Here is a 21787-nt window from a genome sequence, read left to right as displayed (position 1 = left end):
TTGTCCTCTCAAAGACATGTCCCATCCATATATATATATATATGTATATATGCAGATATTTTTACAAATAATATGTTTTCTTTGGGATTGAAATTTATGTATATTTCCTCAACAATAGTGCTTCAATACTTTCTACAATAGTACACATGTTTACGTAATAAAACCTTAAAATTTAATCCTTATAAAAAATGTTAGTTGTACCTGCTATTGTTTATCAAGATCTTGTCTAAGTATCTAAGCATCTTTACTTGCATAGATTTTGTATTCTGCTGGATGAGAGAAGAATATAAATGGTATAACTTGACACATAGCATGCTTTAAAGTTTAGCAAAAGCAGGATGAAGGAACAAGGCAGGATGGAAGTGGTGGGTCTAGAGTAAGGATTAGAAAATGTGATCATCAAAGCCTTCTACAGTGTACCACTTGAGCAGAGATCTGGACTGTACCTGGGAGTGATGCATCGACACATCCAAACAGGAGCTTTCCAGAGTAAGAGAATACATACCATTCTGAAGGTCCTGACGGACGGCACAGGCAGACCCAACAGAATGGAGGGAAGAGTGTCCATGCTATGGGAAGGGGGCAGAAACCAGATGAATTAGCAGTGGGGAGACCCTAGCAAGAAGCTGAAATATAATTTAGCTTTTGAATATTTTTCGTGGTCATGTGCTTATATATTTATCTTGGAATTTACAGAAAAGGAAGGATGTGAGATGAGTTGGAGGGGGAGGTCAGCCATGGCCAGGCTCTGTAGAAATCCGGGAAGATACCATTTGGCTTATCTTTTGGTCTCCAGTCCTCCTTCAGGACTGTCTTTTGAATGGTATGTGGATGACTAACCTGTGCTAGTATTTTTTTTTAACTTTTTGTAATACTGGTGAGCTAACTTCTAGCCGGCCTTGCACTTAGACAAGCCCTCTTTCACTGATTTGTGCTCCACCCCCAAATGCCCTATTTTTAAAAACAACTATAGTACCAGTTTGAAAATTCCTCTCAAAGGCGACGGTTCCTGATGTTGCTTCACTTCTCATGAGGTGGGTCACAGACGTTCAGAGTCTGAAGGGCGTGAGTGGGAAGGAAAGAGCAGTTGTACAAGATCAGTGAGTGGAAGCCAGTACAGCTCAGGCTTGCTGGGAGTTTCACTCTGCAGACTGGGACTGAACTGTAATTATGGGCTTGTGTTGTGAGCATCACAGGGACGAGCATCCCAGAAGGCCAGCATATGGAGTAGAGCAGCGCCAGATACGCTAAGGTTGCAGAGCAACCAGATCTCGTCGTACCCATTACGTTTCCTTCTTCTCTGTTTTTTTTTTTTCCTCCAAAGATTTCTGAAATCATTCGAATGGCAGATGTTTGAGCTGAAATGCATGCTGTTTGACTGCCTTTAAAATTGCAGCCTCTAGTTACCTTTGCATTTGGAGCCCAGAAACAGTGTCATAACCACCTGTTTTATGTCCTGTTAATGGTCATTAAAAAAGTACAAGTACTGCTCTCCTGCTGGCAGTTGTCATTTACAAAAGGACAGTTTTCCAGGTGGCTGTCTCTGAACCACTGATGTGGCAATCTTTTCATAGAGGCAGAATAGGGCTTACTAGATGGGATTGCAGGAACGTACATACACGTCAGTTTAATTCATGAAGACATCAGTAGAACACTGAGCAGAGAGGATTTTAGGGCTTGAAGTAGGAAGCTGTATTTCTGTGAAAAAGATTTCAGGCTCATGTACATGGCCTTTGTGACATAGACAGCCTCTGAGGAGGGTGTGGGAGTAATAATTTATTTAAGGACCACATTGAGGGCGAAGCTGGTGAATAAGGGAATAGAGAACAGGCCTGGAGGTAGCCCCAAGTAACTTTGAGATAAGGGGCAGTGGACATGTCTCTTTGTTATAATGCACTGACATTAGTTTTGATTTGTGGCTGGCTTCCTGGACATAGTCTTTTTCTTCCTTTCCCTCAGACTAGATTGGTTTGTTTTCTTTTATCACTGACCCTGTAGTTTTAGACTCATAGCATCCTGAGATCAAGGTGCGGAAACCATCTTATATTAGCTGGCCGGTCCTGAAATTTACATATTTGTGAAATCATATCCAGGAAGATGATGTTGCTGGAAAGCCTTTTATCCCTGAGGTGCTGACGCTGAACTAGGTATATATCTGTTTTGAGTTTTAAAGATTTTTTATTTCATTTAAACATTTTTGTAATTTCATTTATTTTGGTCATTCATTCTTTTTCTACCCCCTTCCACTGCAACCACGCCGCTTATCCTAACAGTCCCCTTCCTGCTATCATGTCATCTTTTTTTTTTTGGTGGGGGGGGTTGGTTTTTCAAGACAGAGTTTCTCTGTGGCTTTCGAGCCTGTCCTGGAACTAGCTCTTGTAGACCAGGCTGGCCTCAGACTCACAGAGGTCCGCCTGCCTCTGCCTCCCGAGTGCTGGGATTAAAGGCGTGCGCCACCACCGCCCAGCTTCTTCTGTTTTATGACCGACTGATCTTAACAAGAGCCACCAGGCTAGGCAGCGATGTGATGCTGTCCAATAAAGCATGAACAAGTCAGTAGCACCTATACCACTGAAGACAATGACTCTGCCTCCCCCAGGAGCCTATCCGCTGTTGAAAGGTCCCAAGGGTTACCTCACTACTGATGACCACAGCTAGACAGTGGGTCTGGGAAAGAGCTTTCATTACATATCTTTTCTTTAGTCCAGGGAGGACTGGAGCATGATTTGGTCACAGTATAATGAATGCCAGAATCTGGCTGCTACTAGTTTCATCTTAGGTCAGGTAACCTGTATGGTGAGAAGCAACATGTCAGGAAGGACAGGCCTAATGAGGCTTCAATGGGAGACATGGCTTAGTGGTCAGGGTCTAAATCCAGCTGATATTAGCGAGGAGGGAGCAAACCATATAGACCTGCCCTGGTTCCTTTCCCTTTCTTATTCTGTTACCTATCCTGTAGACCCCTGAGACAGTTTCCCTTGTGCCACGGAAATGAACATGCAGAGGGGGGACACAATTTCAGGCATCACCAGCTGAGAGGAATAAAAGACACAGAATATCAGTTGTAAACAGAAAAGGTTAGGTGTGGCCAAATTCCCCAAGGACAGCCATTTGGCAGGTGATGCTTAAGTGTGAGGACTTTCCCAAGTGAGGTTAAGTACCCTTGTTGTTAAGAATGACTGCCAATGATGTCCTGCCATCAGAGGTTGCCTCATCTCTAGAAATGTCAAGGCATCATCTATTCCAGCATCTTTAGAGCATCTCACTAAACCTCCATCCTCCACGCCAGCATCTGTAGAGAAGAGGCTGAGCCTTCATCCTCCAGGCCAGCATCTGTAGAGAAGAGGCTAAACATCCCTAAGACATTTATGGAAACTGTACTCCGATCTTTACTAGTTCTGGATTTTTCTGACAAAGCCAGAATCATGATGTGTGATTTAAAAAAAAAAAAAAAAAAAAAAAGCCACAGAAGGACAAGAGTTATAGGAGTCAGGTAGTGGAGCTCTTTCCTTTCCAAGAGTGTCTTCCCCTCCCTACTGACCACGCCCCACTGGCAGGCTTATTTTACAAAGAAGCCAAGCTGTTTGGAAGGCTTAAGCCTAAATATTTGCTCCCCCCACCCCCAAGAAACTTTGCTCAATAAAAGGCCGCTTTGTCAAGCCTGTCCTCCCTCTGTCCAGGAAGTAGCTCTTTGACCACGAGTGTTTTTCTGGCAGTGATGTGAACTGCAGTGAGGTGGTTTCTTACTGTGGATCCTACTCTGGGTGCTCATTAGAGTCACAGCTAATGCCGAGTTTGAGCAGCAACACTGTTTGGAATTAATGTTCTCTATGAGTTTTCTATTAGTATTTAATTTTTGTGCGTCAACACTGACCTTATGGGATTAGTATTAAATAGTGGTCTTCCTGACCAGGTTTCTCTCTTCCCTATGTAACCACCAGGCGTGGATTTCAGCTGAATCCAGAGAGGCGCTCAATTCATTGTTCAAGAATGCAGTGTCAGAGAGTGACCTCAGCTGAACACCTGGGAATGGGGGTGATTGTTACAAAGTAGATTTCTCAGCCCACTTTAGTCTTGACAATAAGATGTTTGTTTTATAAACGCAGCACCCTGGGCTATTCTGCTATATGTTCAGAAGGCTTGAAGAAGACAAAGTTTTTTGTTTTGTTTTGTTTTTCTTTTCCTTACTGCCACACCCCTAGCGCCAGGGAGAATGCCTACAACGTGCTCTGTATCTGTTGGCTTGGTTAATTGTTGGAAACAGCTTCATGTTTCTTAGCCGTCAAGGATTCCATTATCTTGTTAGAACTTAGTTAAAAACAAGAAAAAAAAAGTAATTTTAGATGATGGACCAGAACCTCATGGAAATTATCTTAAGTTTAGGATGCTAATATACCTTCTGTTTTCATTATCCAGAAGTTTGTTTTATGTCTAGCACAAAGCAAGTAAATGCTTAAAGGCCACATGTTGGAGTCCTGGCTTTCAGATACCATCTTTATAAGGTTGCTTAGAAATGAGGAGCTTGTATGTTACGTTGACCTTTATATTTGTGCTCTTTTGGTTAAGTAAGAGAAGGCTACTTAGAGATGCCAAGTAACTTGTGTCTGTTTGTAATAGTGATTCTTGCCTTTTTCTCCCTACGATGAGCTAACTGAATGCCTTCTAAAAATATTACTATTGAAGTATTTTACATTATGAGCAAACCATCGGAATGGACTGTTGTCTTACATGAAGTTTGGCACTATATGGCTTGTGTGTTTGGATCTGAAAGTACCAGTTTTTTGGGTCTCATCAGCTCATTTTCTTTTTACTACCCAGCATCCCAGTATCAACTATTTTGAGTGTCTTTGCTATTATGTTTTCCCTCCCTCCCTCCTTCCCTCCCTGCCTCCCTCACTATCTCCCTCCCTCTCTCTTTCATAGTCTAAGGTGTAAAGATGACAAAGTATCCTTTTACTGGACATAGTTTCTGGGGGAGGGGGACAACTAGCAAATATCGAGGATAAAAGCTTTATTAAAACCTTCAAACATTTGGACTTATTTCTAAAAGGATGCTGAGTGTAGATAGCTTTAATCTTGCCTTTGTAGTGAGAAAGGTATTCAAGAGGAGTGAAGTCTTAGCAGAAAAAAGTTGGTCATCCTTCTAGGGGAGGAGGAATATTGTCAAAGTTGTTTCTGAAATTAAAGCAATAAGATTCTGTTTGTTTCTGTTTTTTTCTGCAATGTGCCCTGTAGATGGGACTTCTCTCTCTCTCTCTCTCTCTCTCTCTCTCTCTCTCTCTCTCCCTCTCTTCCTCCCTCCCTCCTTCCCTCCCTCCCTCCCTCCCTCTTCCCCACCTTTCTCCCCCTCCTTCTTTTTGGTATTTTTGAGACAGGAACTCGCTATGTGGCCCAGGCTATCCTGGAACTCAGAATGTAGACCAGGCTGGCCTTGAATTCTCTGAGATGAACTCTGCCTCCTAGTGCTTAAAGGCATGTGCCAGCGTGCTGGGTTTGGGTCTCCTTTCAAAGAGGAAGTGTTCTCATGCTTGAAATCCAACCATTCAGATTTTGACCATTTTAGGTTTCGGTACTTAATCTTTGGGTTTCTGGCACTAGTTATCCTTGTGTGGTGCATGTACCCCTGATAAATAAGGACTGTCATATGCGTGTTGATGCAGCCTCTTAGGATAAACAACACAGCTCTAATTTAAAATGAAAATTAAAGGCTAACTTCCAATGACTTTTTGAAAATTAATATTTTTGGTTCAAATTCTCTACAATTTATTAAGAGATTATGTGAAGTATGAACAGTTTTTTGGGCTGCCCTTAGTCTATAACAATTTAGTATGCAATTTGTGTAATAATGTTTTAAATGATGCCCAAAACACAGTAAAAAAAAAATTTAAATAATTTTTTTATTTCATTAAATACTTTTACTTCCTGAGATTTAATTTCACGGGATTGCATAACAACATTCATGATTAATCATGAACAAAAACAAAAAAACTAAAAATAAATTCTGAGAACCATTTTGTTCCTAACCTGATTCCCCTTTATTGTCTTTACTGCAAGATAACACAGATCAAGCATGGCTGCTGTGCCATTTTGTGCACTAACTCATTAAGAAAAGTCTTGTTTGTTACTATAGTGTTCTCAGTGGAACCTGGTGTCTGTGGTGTGGCACGATTAATAAAAACCCAGAGACAGAAATTGGGGTTCAACTTGAAGATCAGAAGAGCAAAACAGCCAGCCAATGGCTCTTACCTCTACCTCAGTTCGAAATGGAGATCCTGCCTCCAGGATCTCAGAATGAGATGGTGTGGGAGACCTGTCTCCTCCAGCCTTATAATCCTCTCTAGGACTGGGATTAAAGGCATGCACCACCCAGTTTCTATGGCAAACTAGTGTGGCTACTGGGATTAAAGGTGTGTGTCACCACTGCCTGGTCTGTAAGACTGACCAGTGGGGCTGTTTTACTCTCTGAACTTCAGGCAAGCTTTATTTATTAAAATACAAATGAAATATCACTACACTGATGGGATATGCACACAGAAATTGATAACATGTTACATGTTCCAACACTGGACACATGTTTGAGTTTGTACTTTTATTGTACTACACAGCATACTGGGCTGTGTGATAGAAATGACACTTTACTGAATTTAAAAGTTCATATTTGAATAGAGCAAATGGGCAGGCAGCTGTTACAATAAAAAGCCGGTATTTCTGGGTGCGGTGAGAGGAAAGACAAAGCTGAACTATGAAAGATTAAATGTTGGTTCAGGCGGAAGTATTGCAAACAGAAGAAAGTAGTTTGTTGGCCCGAGAACTTGGCATGTTCTAGCAGTGATAAATGATTCTATGTGGCAGGTGTATCTCAGCCAGGTAGAGAAGACGTGATTGTGTGTGTGTGTGTGTGTGTGTGTGTGTGTGTGTGTGTGTGTGAGAGAGAGAGAGAGAGAGAGAGAGAGAGAGAGAGAGAGAGAGAGAGAGACCCTTCATCATCTTTCACAGAAGAATGTTGTGATGACGTTAATCACTTTGACCTTCTTGTGAATTTGAAACAGAGGAATCCTATAGATACAAGAGATCAGTTAAAACGGGACTATAATTATTTGGAGAAGAAGTGTTAAAACCTTTACTCACTCTATGATGATTATCAGCAAATCCCAGTGTTAACTTATTTTTAAAAACAGAGGCTGGCTAGGTAGCCCAGATGGGCAGGCTCTCACACTTAGTCCTCTTGCTTCTGCAGTGAAGAGGGCAGTGTTTCCCAGCTAACATCATCCTCTCCAGCCTAAACACAATTTTAAAATGTGTTTTTTGTGGTGCTCGGCTAAAGCTCAACACATAGGAATAAGTTTTAGAGCCCTGAAGAAGTTTCCAATGATGATTTAGTTGAGTTTTATTTAGTAGTTAGTACCATACTTTCTGCTGAAAACTGTTTTTCGTGTGTGTGTGTGTGTGTGTGTGTAGTTTTGTGCATGTGTGTGATGTGTGCATATGGTGTGGATGTGTGCATGTGTGTGTGTATGTGTGTGTGTATGTGTGTGTGTACTCACAGGTAATGACAGCTCCTTGCATACTTTCTACTTTAGGCTTGTCTTAGGATTACTATTGCTGTGAGGAGACACTATGACTACAGCACCTCTTATAAAGGAAACATTTAATTGTGGTGGCTCGCTTACAGTTCAGAAACTCAGTCCATTATCATCATGGTGGGGAACATGGCAGAAGGCTCGCAGGCAGCATGGTGGTGGAGAAAGCCAAGTGTCTTGCAGGCAACAGAAAGTCAATTGACTGTCAAACTGAGTGAAGCTTGAGAAAAAGACCTCGAAGCCCACCCCCACAGTAATTCACTTTCTCCAATAAGACCACACTTCCTAATAGTGCCGCTCCCTTTGGAGGACATTTCCATTCAAACCACCACTTTCCACTCCCTGGCCTGCAAATGCTTATAGCCATATCATAATGCAAAAATGCATTCAGTTGAACTACAAAAGTCCCCATAGTCTATAACAGTCTCAAATTTATTTCAAGAGAGGCATTACAATCTCTTAACTGTAATTACCTGTAAAAATCAAAAAGATCACATACTTCCAACATATAATGGCATAGAATACACATTACCATTCTGAAAACACAGGGAAGGAAGCATAGCAAGGAAATACTGGGCCAAAGCAAGACCAAAAACCATCTGAACAAACTCCAAACTCTGCATCTCCATCTCTGATGTCAAAATGCTCTCCACATCTGTTTGGCAGGCATTCCACAACTCTGGCATCTTTAATATCTTGGATTCGCCAAGGCAATGCAGTCTTCAACTTCATAACTTGATGCAATACTAAGGCCTCCATTCAGAGACACCTCTGATTCATGATTGGCCTCAGCAGCTTTCTTAAGGGTTGGAGGCAAATTGAATAATTGGTTTCTTCTTCTTCTTCTTCTTCTTTTTTTTTTTTGAGAGAGGGTTTCTCTTTGTAGCTTTTGTGCCTCTCCTGGAACTAGCTCTTGTAGACCAGGCTGCCCTCAGACTCAGAGATACACGTGCCTCCGCCTCCCGAGTGCTGGGATTAAAGGCATGTGTCACTGCCTGTCTGTCTCTTTTCTTCTATCAAATCACATGTCCAAAGCTGCCAAGTTCTGCTGCTTTCTGGGCCTGGAACATGGTCCCCTTTTTAATTACATCTTCATAAGCTTTCTGTTCTCCTTCACTGCCTAAACTTGGATGTTCTTGAACTTGCTCTTTAGACCAAGCTGGCCTCAAACTCAGAGATCCACCAGCCTCTGCTTTCCCAGTGCTAGGATTAAAGGTGTGTCCCATCACATCTGACTTTAAACTTTTCTTTAATTCCTTTCCAAAAGTTTGAAAATTAGCTGGGTAAGATCTTGCCCCGTGGTCACCACTCCCTATATTTCATTTCTTAATCTGTTTATTTTCTTGAGCACAGAATTTACCTTTATTCCTTATTCTAGTGCTCTTTTTCTCCTCACATATTTTTCTTCTCTGAGCTTACTCCTTTTCCTTATATATCTTCATTAGCGTTGACACTAGTAACCACAGCACAGAATCTATATGAAGTTGTTTTTAGATTTCTCTGCCAGGGGAGTCAATCCAAAACTCTTCACTCTAGCCGCAGGCAGACTTTTAAAATAAGGACAAGAAACAGGTACATTCTTCACCAACATATCACAGGAACGATCTCTAGGCAACATACAAAAATTCTCCTCTGAAACCTCTTGAGTAAGCTGAGCCGCTCATAGTTCAGATAAGTCTTAGCACCACTGTCTTCCATGTTCCTGCTGGTATCGCCCATTAAGCAATGCTTAAAGCATTCTTCTGCTTTCTAAATCCAAAGTATCAAAGTCTAAATTCCTCCAACCAAAAACATGTCCAGGCCTATCCCAGTCACTGTAACCTACTTCTGTCTTGGTTAGGGTTACTATTACTATAAAGAGATGCCATGACCATGGCAACTTTTGTCAAGGAACAACTTAATTATGATGGGGGCTTACAGTTCAGAATCCCAGGCCATTATCATCATGGTGGGGAGTACTGTGGCAGCCGGCAGGCATGGTGCTGGAGAAGTAGCCAAGTTGTCTTGCAGGCAACAGGAAATTGACTGTCAAACTGAGTGAAATTTGAGAAAAAGACTTTAAAACCTACCCTCACAGTGACATACTTCCTCCAGCAAGGCCACACCCACTCCAGCAAGGCCACACGATCTAATAGTGCCTCTCCCTTTGAGGGCCATTTTCTTCCAAACCACAAGACTGAAGCTGTGTTTTCAGCAGAGCTTTCATACTAGAATAATTTTTACTAGTTTTCATTACAGTCTTCACCAGGACGGTATATTTTATAGGAAGACTCTCAAAACTCAGGTGTGCCTGACCTTTTGATTTTGTAGTATGACTTTGTCATTGCAGAGTTCTTGCGTAAGAGCTGGATGTGTTAAAATTGCATAAGAATAACAAAAGTTAAAATGTGTTAAAACCCTATCCTACTGCACATACTGGCTTTGTGGGAGCCTAGGCAGTTTGGATGCTCACCTTAGGAGACCTGGATGGAGGTGGGCGGTTCTTGGACTTCCCACAGGTCAGGGAACCCTGATTGCTCTTTGAGGTGACTAGGGAGGGGAACTTGATTGGGGGAGGGGGAGGGAAATGGGAGGCGGTGGCGGAGAGGAGGCAGAAATCCTTAAAAAAAAATAAATAAATTTAAAAAAAAAATTAAAAAAAAAGAAAACCCTGATAACATTTTAAGTAAGTTTTCAATTTTGTGTCATAATACATATGAAGCTTATCTTGGCCACATGCAGCCCATGCAGGTTAAAGTTGCATATTGGAAATGAAGTTTAGGAAACTTTTTGGAAGTGAGTTGTGTGATGTTTTACTCTTTTGGCATTTTGAGGGGCCCACCATCCAGCTCCCAAATAAATCACACACAGAGGCTTATTCTTAGATATGAATGCCTGGTCTTAGCTTGGCTTGTTTCTTGTCAAGCTTTTCTTAAGTTATCCTGACTACCTTTTGCCTCTCAACTTTTATCTTTCTCTATTTCTGTATACCTTTATTTGCATCTTTCTCTGTGGCTTGCTGTGTAGCTGGCTGGCCCCTGATGTCCTCCCCTCTTTGTTCTCTTGCACCTTTTCTTTTTCGTTTCTCCTTCTGTTTATACTCTCTACCTGGCAGCTCCGCATACCATTGCTCTTGCCTTGCTATTGGCCACTCAGCTCTTTATTAAACCATTAGTTGTTTTAGACAGGCATAGAATCAGAGCTTCATTTCATTTTATTTTTAAAAAAAATGCAGCATAAGCAAAAGTCACATACCTTAAAATAATATTCCCCAACTTTCTAAACAAAAATGAAAAGCTTTAACTTTAACATAGTAAGCCTGTGTAGAATAAGAATAATTATCAAGTAAAGATTACATTCACAGTGTGCTCAATTCCAATTCTTTGGTGTCTAGTAAATTTATGAAAATACTCTATAATCTATCCTATCTTAGTAAATCCCAAATTTTATACCTAACTTACTTTCTATCTTATCTAAGAAAAACCGCAACTATAACTGTATCATCTTCAACTTTATCAAAGGCACCAGAAGAATGTAATATTATTTAAATAAGCAAAAAATACATTGCAAACAACTTCTAAAAACCCTAGAAATGACAGAGACGTCTGACTGCCTGGCCAGTCACCCAAAGTTCCTTTGTAACATTGGGACATTCATCTTCAGCCTACAGGCCCATATTATTTGGCAGACTTTTCAATGAAGTAGGAAATTTGAAAGACTGTTTCGCCTATATTGGCAGTTTATCAGTCACTTTCCTCTGTGTCCTGCAGAATGTCTGGCAGTTTCTTCTGTGAAGCAGGAACAGCGAATGAGCATCCTGTCTTGTTTTGGCAAAGTGTGCAGCAGTCACTTTCCTGTGGGTCCTGCATGTCCTGTCTGCACAGCACATAGTCAGCAATCAAAGACAAGCACAGTTTCTTTGCTCATGGCTAGCCTTGCCACAATGATAGCAAACTCTGTAAGGAGTTTCTTCAATGCCCATATCTTCTCTGAAGAAAATTGGTGCTGCCAGCAGCAGATGTATGCCATTGTCATGAAAAACTTTAAATTAACAAAACATTTTAAATGCCATAGTCTATAGGTCTTTGACGTATTTGAAGACCATTTATTTATCTAAAATATATTTCTATATGATCTGGAAAACATACCCAGCAAATATGCAAATTTGATTGTTGTAGATGACTAACTACTGACCTGTGTTTCTTGATTATCCTAAATAGTTCATAAAGTTTTCAAAAACTAGAGCTTTACCTTACGTTATTAAATGAACAACCTAGGTACAATACCTTAAATAAGAGCAGAAACATATATGTGTGTGTGTGTGTGTGTGTTGTAACAAAAATAACCTAAATTTTTATCAATATACAAAAAAACTTAATTTCATTTTGGCTTTTGAGACAGGTTTCTCAGTAACTATGGCACCAGTCCTGTAGACCAGGCTGGCCTTGAACTCACAGAGCTCTACTTGCCTCTGCCTCCTGAGTACTGGGATTAAAGGCATGCACCACTATTGTACAGCCAAAATTCTTTAAACAAGAATAGAAACATATACAGTGTGTTGAAACAAAAATAAACTTAAGTTTTTATCAACATACGAAAGTTCTTTAAACAAGAGTAAAATCATATGTAAAGTGTTATAAAGTTGACTTTGAATTTGCACCCATATACCAAAATCCATGCCAATGCAAAAATATCTGAGACTAATATGTCTTTTTATGTTATGCTCCTATATTCCCCTAAATATAACAAACATCCATGACCCACAAAATAGCCGAAAACCACCTACACCCCTTTTCTCTTGTGAATGTGGATGTTATGTTCTCTAGACTGCTTCCTGCTGAATGTGGGTGAAGTATTTTTAGGGTCTTAAAGAGAAAATCTGAGATAATGGCCAAGTCCTGAGAAGACCAATTATAATGTTTGTTGATAAATATCACCTGTCAAGTTTAAGGAGGTCTCTTCTGACCAAACCACATCCAAATTAACCTGGAACAAATCCACAGCCTCTTGTTTCTTGTGCAAAGAAAAGCAAAACCTCTCCTCAAAAGCATTTTTGCTTTCCATCTGACAATTTTTTTTCACGTTTTAAAGTTAACCAGCAGAGATAATTTAAGAATGCTTTATTTCCACAGTCCCTCTTTCAAGTCCAGGTTTCTTAGCAGCTGCCCTGTGCTTTTCAGCAATCAAAAAATTCAAAACCAACACACTAGAATACAGAAACCAGACACCCTGTGTTTTTTACATCATTATGTGGCTTTTTTCTTTTACATTACTTTTACCATCTCTTTAAGACTTTATTATTTCTAATCCATTTATTTTTTTCAATGACTGTCCATTTTCTTAAGCCTATGCACATTCTAAAACATACTTAAACCTGTTTAGAGATTTTTGTTTTGTTTTGTTTTTGTTTTTCGAGACAGGGTTTCTCTGTGTCATAGCCCTAGCTACCCTAAAACTAGCTCTTGTAGACCAGCCTGGCCTCAAACCCACAGAGATCCACCTGTCTCTGCCTCCCAAGTGCTAGGATTAAAGGCCTGTGCCGCCACTGCCGCCTGGCTTCTGTTAGAGGTTTTTACTCTGGACCTCTTTTACCGTGTATCGTTAGCCAATTTGGGCCGCAGGAGCAAACTGTTAAAGCTGTTCCTGAATCATCCTTTGCTCTAGCGGCCGGCTCCACGCACTCTCAGGTGGATGATGATGAGAGCCAAGCCTAAATTTTGCGGGCTGGTCGGAGGTGTGTTAATGAGAACTGCATTGAACTTTTCTAGGTATGGAAGCTGGTACCTGCGTTACCACAAGCACATTTTACTTACTTAGCTCGTTTCTATTTAGCTCTGCCGGCTGAACAGCACTACCCCTTAAAAGAGTCGTGTACTTCCCTGCCCCCCAGCTTTTTGAGAATCTACATGGAAATATGGGCGCACATTAGAATGCCAAAATGTTGTATGATACTTTACTGTTTTGGCTTTTGGAGGGGCCTCCCACCCAGCTCCCAGATAAATCACACACAGAGGCTTATTCTTAATTATGACTGTCTAGTCTTAGCTTGGCTTGCTTCCTGCCAGCTTTTCTTTTTTTTTCTTTTATTTCACATGCATTGATATTTTGCCTCCTTGTATGTCTATATGGGAGTGTCAGATCTCCTGGAACTGGAGTTACAGAAAGTTGTGAACTGTCATGTGGGTTCTGGGAACTGAACCTGGGTCCGATGGAAGAGCAGACAGTACTCTTACCTACTGAGCCATCTCCCCAGCTTTTCTTAAATTATCCTGACTCCCTTTTGCCTCTGGGCTTTTATCTTTCTCTATTCCTGTATACCTTTCTTTACTTCTTTCTCCATGGCTGACTGGCACCTGATGTCCTTTTCTCCTTGTTCTTTCTCCTCTTCTTCCTCGTTTCTCCTTCTGTTTATACTCTCTTCCAGCCCCGTCTATCCTTGCTCCTGACTTGCTCCTGGCCATCAGCTCTTTATCAGGCCATCAGGTGTTTTAGACAGGCAAAGAGTCAGAACTTCACAGAGTTAAACAAATACAGCATGAACAAACGCCATACACCTTTACATAATATTCCCCAACAGTGGGCTATTAAATTAAGCAGTTTAGTTAATTATTCCGTAAGCTATTGAAGATAGAGTTCCGTGGTTCATTTACAGGGTCAACACAGTCAGTATTATCCTGAGCTGATTTTTACAGTGTGCCAGTTTCTAAATGGATTTTGACAGTTTATAATCTTTGGCTTGAGCTTAAGTAGACTAGTATCACTTTATGTGTAATTAAAATAAAAAGAAAGAAAACTGTGAAATATAAATATCCTTGTGACAACAGGTAAGGTTAGTAAAAACTTTTTAAAAAGAACCCATTCTCCTTTAAAACTGCAATCACTGATATATTCTTATTCTGTGTAATATATGTTACAGTTCTGTATTCGATATTCATTCTCATTTTTGACAACTTCATGCATGTAGCTAATGTGTTTTGATTACATTTACCCCCACATTATTCTCTTCACTTCTGCTGCCCACCTTCCGCTTTCTAACTACTACTCCTTTCATGTCTCTTTGGGGAATGTTGAAATTATTTAGGCTTGCTTACATGAGCATGGTTGGGAGGTGTCAATAATACTTTGTTTTTCTGCCCATAGACTTTTCCATGTGTTGAACCCACAGCTGACATAGTTATCATTTTTTTTTACATATTTACTTTTTACTTATATTTAACATTAATATTTTATTTATATTTAACATTTGAAATATTTAAGGGCATAGCTGTATATCTGTGTCCTTATATTCCTGCATAGACTCTTGAATTTAGGAAATTATAATCCAGATTTTCTTCCAGGTATTGATGCCCTTTGTCTTACTCTTGTCTTTGACTACCACTGTTAATTCCTTGGATATTCTCCAGAACAGCACTGGGGTTTATGGGTAGAAAAGTCTATTGAGCACAGGTTGCTTCTTCCCATCTCATCTGCTCTGGGGTTGGTCTCTATCTGATCTGAGTTTCTGGTGCAGTTCCGTTGCTGCATCGATAGTGAGCATGGGTCCATGGTCACAGTGGATATGCTTGTCCCGTCTCAGGGTTCTAAAGTCTTCACACCAAAGTCAGGACAAAGAAAGGTCACATTCTGAAACAGGTTGAACCAGTTCTTCATAGAGTGGCATCCTTTAACTTCTGTTCCCATTCTCATCTGCTACAGGATTCCCTCTGCTCATCCCAAGTTGTGTGCTCTGGTGTTAAACTAAAACAAAACATGGTTCCCCAAAAGGACTGTATTCTTGGACTCCCTGCCTTCAAACCTCCCCGGGCGGTACTGTGTGGAGCATGCAAAAGCTATTGTTTGTTCTCTGCTCCATAGTAATTGTTCATTCAACAGCTGTAACATTTAACAGATGGCATTGTTAAAGACTGTGCACCAGTCTCCCCAGATAGAGTTTTGTGAAGACCCAGACTTGCCTATCTTGACATGCTAAAAACCAAGCACTCTCATTGATACATGGTAGACAGTTATAATGGTCTTCATTGGAGGTATTCAGATTGTCAGGGATTAGAAAAATATAAAAACGTAGTATAGGCATGGATGCATTTAGATTTAAGATGTATATCTGCCTGGTAGCTATGGGCAATGCCGTTTAATTTTTGGTGTCATTTCTTGGAGCGTGTGTGAGTGTTCCACACAAGACAATTGAAAGTGACTGCCCTAAAATTTGAGTTACATAGGTGCTATCTCAGACAATTTGGGGCCAGATAACTCCTCATCTAATTTTTAACAGCCACAGAATTCACCCTGTGAGACTATATATGTTTATATAATGTTTTGCTGAATAGAAATATTACTCAGCGTAGACATTAAAATAATATCAGGCTGTGGAGAACCTTAATATAAACATTCAGAGTGCTTGCACTTTTTAGCGTTAGACTAGCAGTGTGCCAGCTCTTTGTCTGGCCCTGCCGTTGTGTGATGTGATCATCGGTATAAGACAACAGGTAACATAATACATTCACAGACGTTTCGGAAGCCTGGGTGAGCAAGATTGAATGTGCTTTTCCAAGAGTAGATTCCAATCAGCCTATTCCCAGAGCTCTCCGATCATTGCAGATTAACGACCTTTTAATTCTTGTTTTAAATAAACTGTGTGTTGAATAATTTTAATTTCAGAAGACACTGTGGTTTTTGTTTTTCAGTGTTGAAAATGAACCCGTGAGCTCACCCCAGAAAAAGGGAAATACGCTTTCATCAGAAGCAGTAAAGGTATGGTTTAAATGATTGTTTATAAATTATACGGTATAACACCAAGGACAGTTTACATTTCTGCATATTTTTCCTTTTAGGTTTTCGTTTTATGTGTATAGAAGAGCATGCTTATTTTACATTGTTAGGGTATCTAACCTAGCCCTGTACTGGCTCCGTGAGATGGGAACTCACGAATTTTGAGAAGGTTGCACTGGCTGCAGTGTGAGCGTCAGTTGAGGCATTTAGATGTTGGTGCCTGTGTCTTTAAATATCTAAATCAGAGCATATGAATTTCATCGTCTTTTTTCCAATGGAGATTTTAAAGATTAAGTTGCCTTTTCTGGAATGATAAAGACACCTCACAGTGCTTTGCGGAAGTACAAATTAATATGTCAGGGCTATGGTGTGAGGGATGGTTGGCTAGCTCATGTTTAAGCCTGCTGGGCACTACAGAACGAGCCCAGCAATGTACAAGCTATTTACCCATCTGCACAGTTGCCAGTGAGTGATGGAAAACTATTGACCTTTTCAATTTTCCTAAGTGGCTTTCTAGGAAATTGGATTTTTTGGGGGGTTATTTGAACAGTTTTGTCACCACAGTTGTGGCTTTGGGTACCAGTTGCTTTATTTATATTTGATTTGTGACAGTCAGTCAGTTGGTTCCATCTGGGTATTTTAGATTAAATTAACCTTACTAGCAGGAGAATAGAAAGTTACCTAAATTTTCTGTTACGTTTTTTAACATGTTGAAAATGTTATAGAGTGTTCGTGTCCTACACTAAGAAAGTTAAGGCATGTGTACTTCCTGTTTTCTCAGTGAAAGTGGAAATGGTCTTTGCTTTATTGAAAGAAATAGGTGAGGGTCCCTATCGCATGCTTGAGTTTGGCTACTAAGTCTTGCTCATTTTTTTTTCTTTTTGCTGATTTATATCTTTTCTAGTCAGGGTCTCACTATGTAACACAGGTGGTGTCTGTGGTCCCCACTCAGGCTTCTGACTGTTGGGATTGCAATATGCATTGCTATGTCTAACTCCACTCTCGGGCTTTCTAACTTCTTCCACCTACTTCTCTTCTATGGACAATGCTTGGCCACCCTGCTGATGCACTGTGGCATGGGCTCTGTGACTTTTTCTCTCTTATTTAGTCACTGAGAGTTTGCCTGCACAAGATTCTCACTTCTGATGCTATGCTTGAAATTTTACCCTTTTGTTTCATAGCTTCTGAGATTTCAAACTTTGAGGATTCTTTGACTACCAATTCCTGTCTAACCCATCTCTCAACTGCTTGTTGCTTCTACACTGTGGATCTTCATCAGCCCTTTCTACTTTCTTGGTTTCCTGTTCTCTTGGTCTCTGCTTATTTCCCTACTCTGCCTACATCCACCCACCATCTATACTTTCAGTCAGCAGACTTGGATAAAGTCAACCTTTAATTTCCAGGAGTCCAATCTTCTATCTCCAGAGACTGGCTGTAACAGTCTTCTTTGCATTCCTAGTGTTTGATTTTGAGCACCCAGGGGTCAGTTGCATAAATGCTACTCATAGTCATGAGATTATTCAAGGTTGCTTGCTTATGGGGCATCCAGTTCATCCATGATAGGAACGACACAGGGCACTCTTTGCAGCAACATTATGCTCCATAAAACTTGTTTCTCTTTCTTTCTGTCTTTCTGTCTGTCTGTCTTTGTCTGTCTATCTTCCTTCCTTCCTTCCTTTCTTACTTTCTGTCTGTCTGTCTGACTTTCTTTCTCTTTTTTGGTTTTTCGAGACAGGGTTTCTCTGTAGCTTTGGGTCCTGTTCTGGAACTAGCTCCTGCAGACCAGGCCGACCTCAAAATCACAGAGATCCTCCTGCCTCAGCCTCCTGAGTGCTGGGATTAAAGGTGTGCACCACCACTGCCCAGCGCTCCATAAAATTTTATTTTTCACTTATGGTTTTTCTCTGTGTGTGTCTGTCTGTCTCTCTGTGTCTCTGTGTCTCTCTCTGTCTCTCTCTGTCTCTCTCTCTCTCTCTTGCTCGCGGGCACACATGCTCTCACTCTGTCCTCTACCCTCTGGAAACCATTGGTTTGGTTTCTTCAGTCTGTTCACATGGACCTATATTTTAGGGATGACTGCCACCAAGGATTAAAACAAGTATGTGTATTTGAGTGGCTCCAAGAATGGACCTGACTTGGGACAGCAAGGGAATGAAGAAAAGATGTACAGAAGGACACACAGAGAAGCTGGAAATAGATGGACTGACTCTTAGATGGAGAAGCTGCAGCACCTCAGAGATCAGTGTGTTCATTTTATACAGTTGAATAGAAAGGGAGCTTATTATATACAGATGATCAAGGAGATGGGGTTATTGCACACAGGTGAACAAGGAGCCGGAGTGTATAGTCAAAAGCTGGATCAAAGAGGCAGGTTTAGCTAATCTCAGAACAAGTGACCTCTGCAGGGGAGCAGTCATCAGACTGTGAGTATCTGAGAGAGAAAACTATGGTGGACATTTTCAACACATACCATCAACATTCCTACTTAGGCCCCAGAGAGAGGCTTCACTATCCCTCTGTGCTTCTCCCAAGGGGGAAAGCTTTGCCATTCCCTGGGGTCTGAGGCTGTAGGGTCCCTTATAAAGCCATGTCCATGTCAATAACGTGAGTAACGTGAGTTCACTCAGGCCTTCACACACTTGGGTCACTTCCTCTCCTTGTGTGTATTGCTAATACCACCATCAGTCGCACGACTTGAGTATAAAAATAGGTGAAAAAGGCTAGCAATAGTATTTATTTTATTGTTATTTTTGAGCAGTTTCAATTGGAGAGTTTTCATTTAGCAAGTGGCCTGAAGCGTGCTGTTTGTTTCATTTCTCATCACCAGTGTTCTGAAGTGTCCACTGCACTGCAGTGTGACATTTCTCATCACCAGTGTTCTGAAGTGTCCACTGCACTGCACTGTGACATTTCTCATCACCAGTGTTCTGAAGTGTCCATTGCACTGCAGTGTGACATTTCTCATAGGATTTCCATCCTGCTCATCTGAATTGTATGCTGTTTTAATAAGGAGGATGTACAGCAGTTTCCCTCTGCAGTCTGGAACATAACATTTATGATTCGTTGACATAGTCTTATATATCTCACTTTGTATTGGACATTGAGAGATCAAGATGTCAGTGATGTTGCCTGAAATGTTTGAGGTACAAAAATTTATTTTACTTTTGAATAATTACATCTATAGTTTTATAGTATATTTGGGCATCATTAAATTATTAATCCTTAAAATGTTGTTTATATATAGTACAAACCCTCCAGTTTTTCTAATATTGTGAGCTATTTCTAATGCTCCTGGAATACGTATTTCTGCTATGTCATTTGGATTTTTTATTTTAGCTGGAAAAGCCCACCAGATATTTAGTCCTCATCATGCCATTGTCTCGTACCCTCAACATGTCACTGTACTCTACAGTTTTATTTAAAAGATAGAATACATGTTATGCCCCTTATCGATCAGAGCATATCTTTCCCTGACTCCCTTCAAACATGAAGTCATGAAGGTCTGTACCCCATGCCCTGTGGTGGTGCTATTGGTGGCCTCCCTTCCTGCATTCTCTTGATCCTTTCTTGTCTGTTGGCCCCTTCCCATGTGTCTCAGCTCTCCTTGTTTATATGTAAGTCATAGCGGTAGTCTCTGAGAATCGGCTCCTACATTTTACTCAGAAATTTCCTATGGAAGGAAGTCTGATGTGGGATTACCCTCTGTATGCTGTAAATAGCACTGATTAATAAAGAAGCTGCTTTGGGCCTATTGCAGCACAGAATAGGGCAAGGCGGGAATTCCAAGCCGATAGAGGAAGAGAGAGTAGGTGGAGTCAAGGAGACACCATCAAAGGAGAAAGACGCCAGCTGCTAGCTAGAACCTTACCAGTAGGGCACAAGCCTCATAGTAAAATATGAAATAATAGAAATGGGTTAATTTAAGATGTAAGAGCTAGCTAGAAATACACTTAAGCTCTTGGCCAAGCAGTATTGCAATTTTGTTTTTTGTGTGATTATTTCAGGTCTGGGAGGCCAGGAAACAAACAAGTAGTCTTTACCAACAGAAGTCTGCCTTAAAACACTTCCAATTCCTAATGTTTCCTAGTCTGACTCCTGTGTTTCCTTTAGTGCCATTAGACCAGATTCGGGAAGCTCAGTGCTATATTTGTTGCATGTCAGGGATGCTTCTATGGCTCCTTAGTGAATGAGGGCCATTCTGTAAAAGCAGTCCATTTAAGGTCACTTAGTGACCCGTTCCTACCCACACTCATAGCCTCTTGTTCTCTGTTTTGTTTCCTTAGCCAGCTCAAACACTTCATCTTCCAAACCTTATTTTCTCTTTCAGAAAACTTTTTGGCTTATTTTCACTTTATGACACTGGGCTTTACCTTCTACCTCTGGCTATTTCTGTCTCGTTTATGTCACTGATTCTCTCTGGACCAAATAACATCTCACGTTTCACATGGATGCTGAAGGTTCCTCTGCTTCCTTGTGTCAGTCATCCAAGATGATACCTTGCCATCCCTGACTTTACCTTTAACTGTCAGGTCTTTACCTTGTTTCTCGTTCCCTGGGAGGGTCAGACGTGATTACTAGCATTCCTGACCTTTTTCATACGTGTATCTTTGAAATCTCAGATTCCACCTGCCTGAAAAATCTCAATATCTTCAGGCATGTTGTATACTTTTTTGTGGTTTTATTTGGAGTGTGGGCTGTGAAGGGAGAAGAATTATCTTACTGGGATTTGGATGCAAGCATTAAAGGTAGCTAACAATGTTAGAAATTTAGGAGGATCTTCTACGCATATAAGTAATGTGTGCGCATGTGTGCATACATGTGCCGTGGCACAAGTGTGGTAATTAGAGGTTAGCTTGCAGGATTTCATTCTCTCTTTACACCATGTGGGCTCTAGACATGGAACTCAGGTCGTCAGATTTGGTGGCAAGTTCCTTTACATGGTGAGTTAACTTGGTGGCCTATACAATGAATACATCAGTTTATGCATATGTTAATATATTTTTGTATATGGCCCTTCCTTCCTTCATGGGTGAAACAACAGTCAATTTAAGAATTTGACACGTTTTCTTAGTAGGAGAGACTTAGTTACTGAACTAATTTTGTAAAATAGTGCTGTCATAATAAAAGTTTGCTATTTTTTATTTTCCCATCCATTCAAATGATAACAATATCATACTAATTTAATATAAAAATTGTGAAACATCTCTTTTTCAAGCATGGGAACACTTTTTTTTTTTTTTTTTTTTTTTTGCGTCCGCTGTAATCCTCCCGGAAACTCCCTGTGTAAACAGATGAAAGCAGAACTCCCCGATGGTGGCGGAGTCCCCTGGAGCCTCGCAGCCACTTTTGTTCTCTGCCAACTGTAACACGTCCTCGGAGCAGTTTTAAAATGACATGTGTGAGGATGGAAAGAACAGAGTCTTTGGAACCAAACATCTGGGCTTGAGTCCCACCTCTCTCAT

General features: G+C 40.7%; 1 protein-coding gene across 1 annotated transcript in view; it reads left to right on the top strand.

The window, feature by feature from the left end:
* Crybg3 (crystallin beta-gamma domain containing 3) overlaps nucleotides 1-21787 on the top strand; it is a 113773-nt gene that overhangs the window by 13482 nt on the left and 78504 nt on the right. The window contains exon 2 of the mRNA XM_075949725.1: nucleotides 16241-16307. Within this exon, the coding sequence (XP_075805840.1) occupies nucleotides 16241-16307 (67 nt within the window). The remainder of the gene's footprint in view (nucleotides 1-16240; nucleotides 16308-21787) is intronic.

Source organism: Microtus pennsylvanicus, chromosome 1, assembly GCF_037038515.1.
Source record: "Microtus pennsylvanicus isolate mMicPen1 chromosome 1, mMicPen1.hap1, whole genome shotgun sequence".
Classification (NCBI taxonomy): domain Eukaryota; kingdom Metazoa; phylum Chordata; class Mammalia; order Rodentia; family Cricetidae; genus Microtus; species Microtus pennsylvanicus.
The sequence above is the reverse complement of the archived record's forward strand: the minus strand, read 5'-3'. Positions and strand labels throughout refer to the sequence as shown.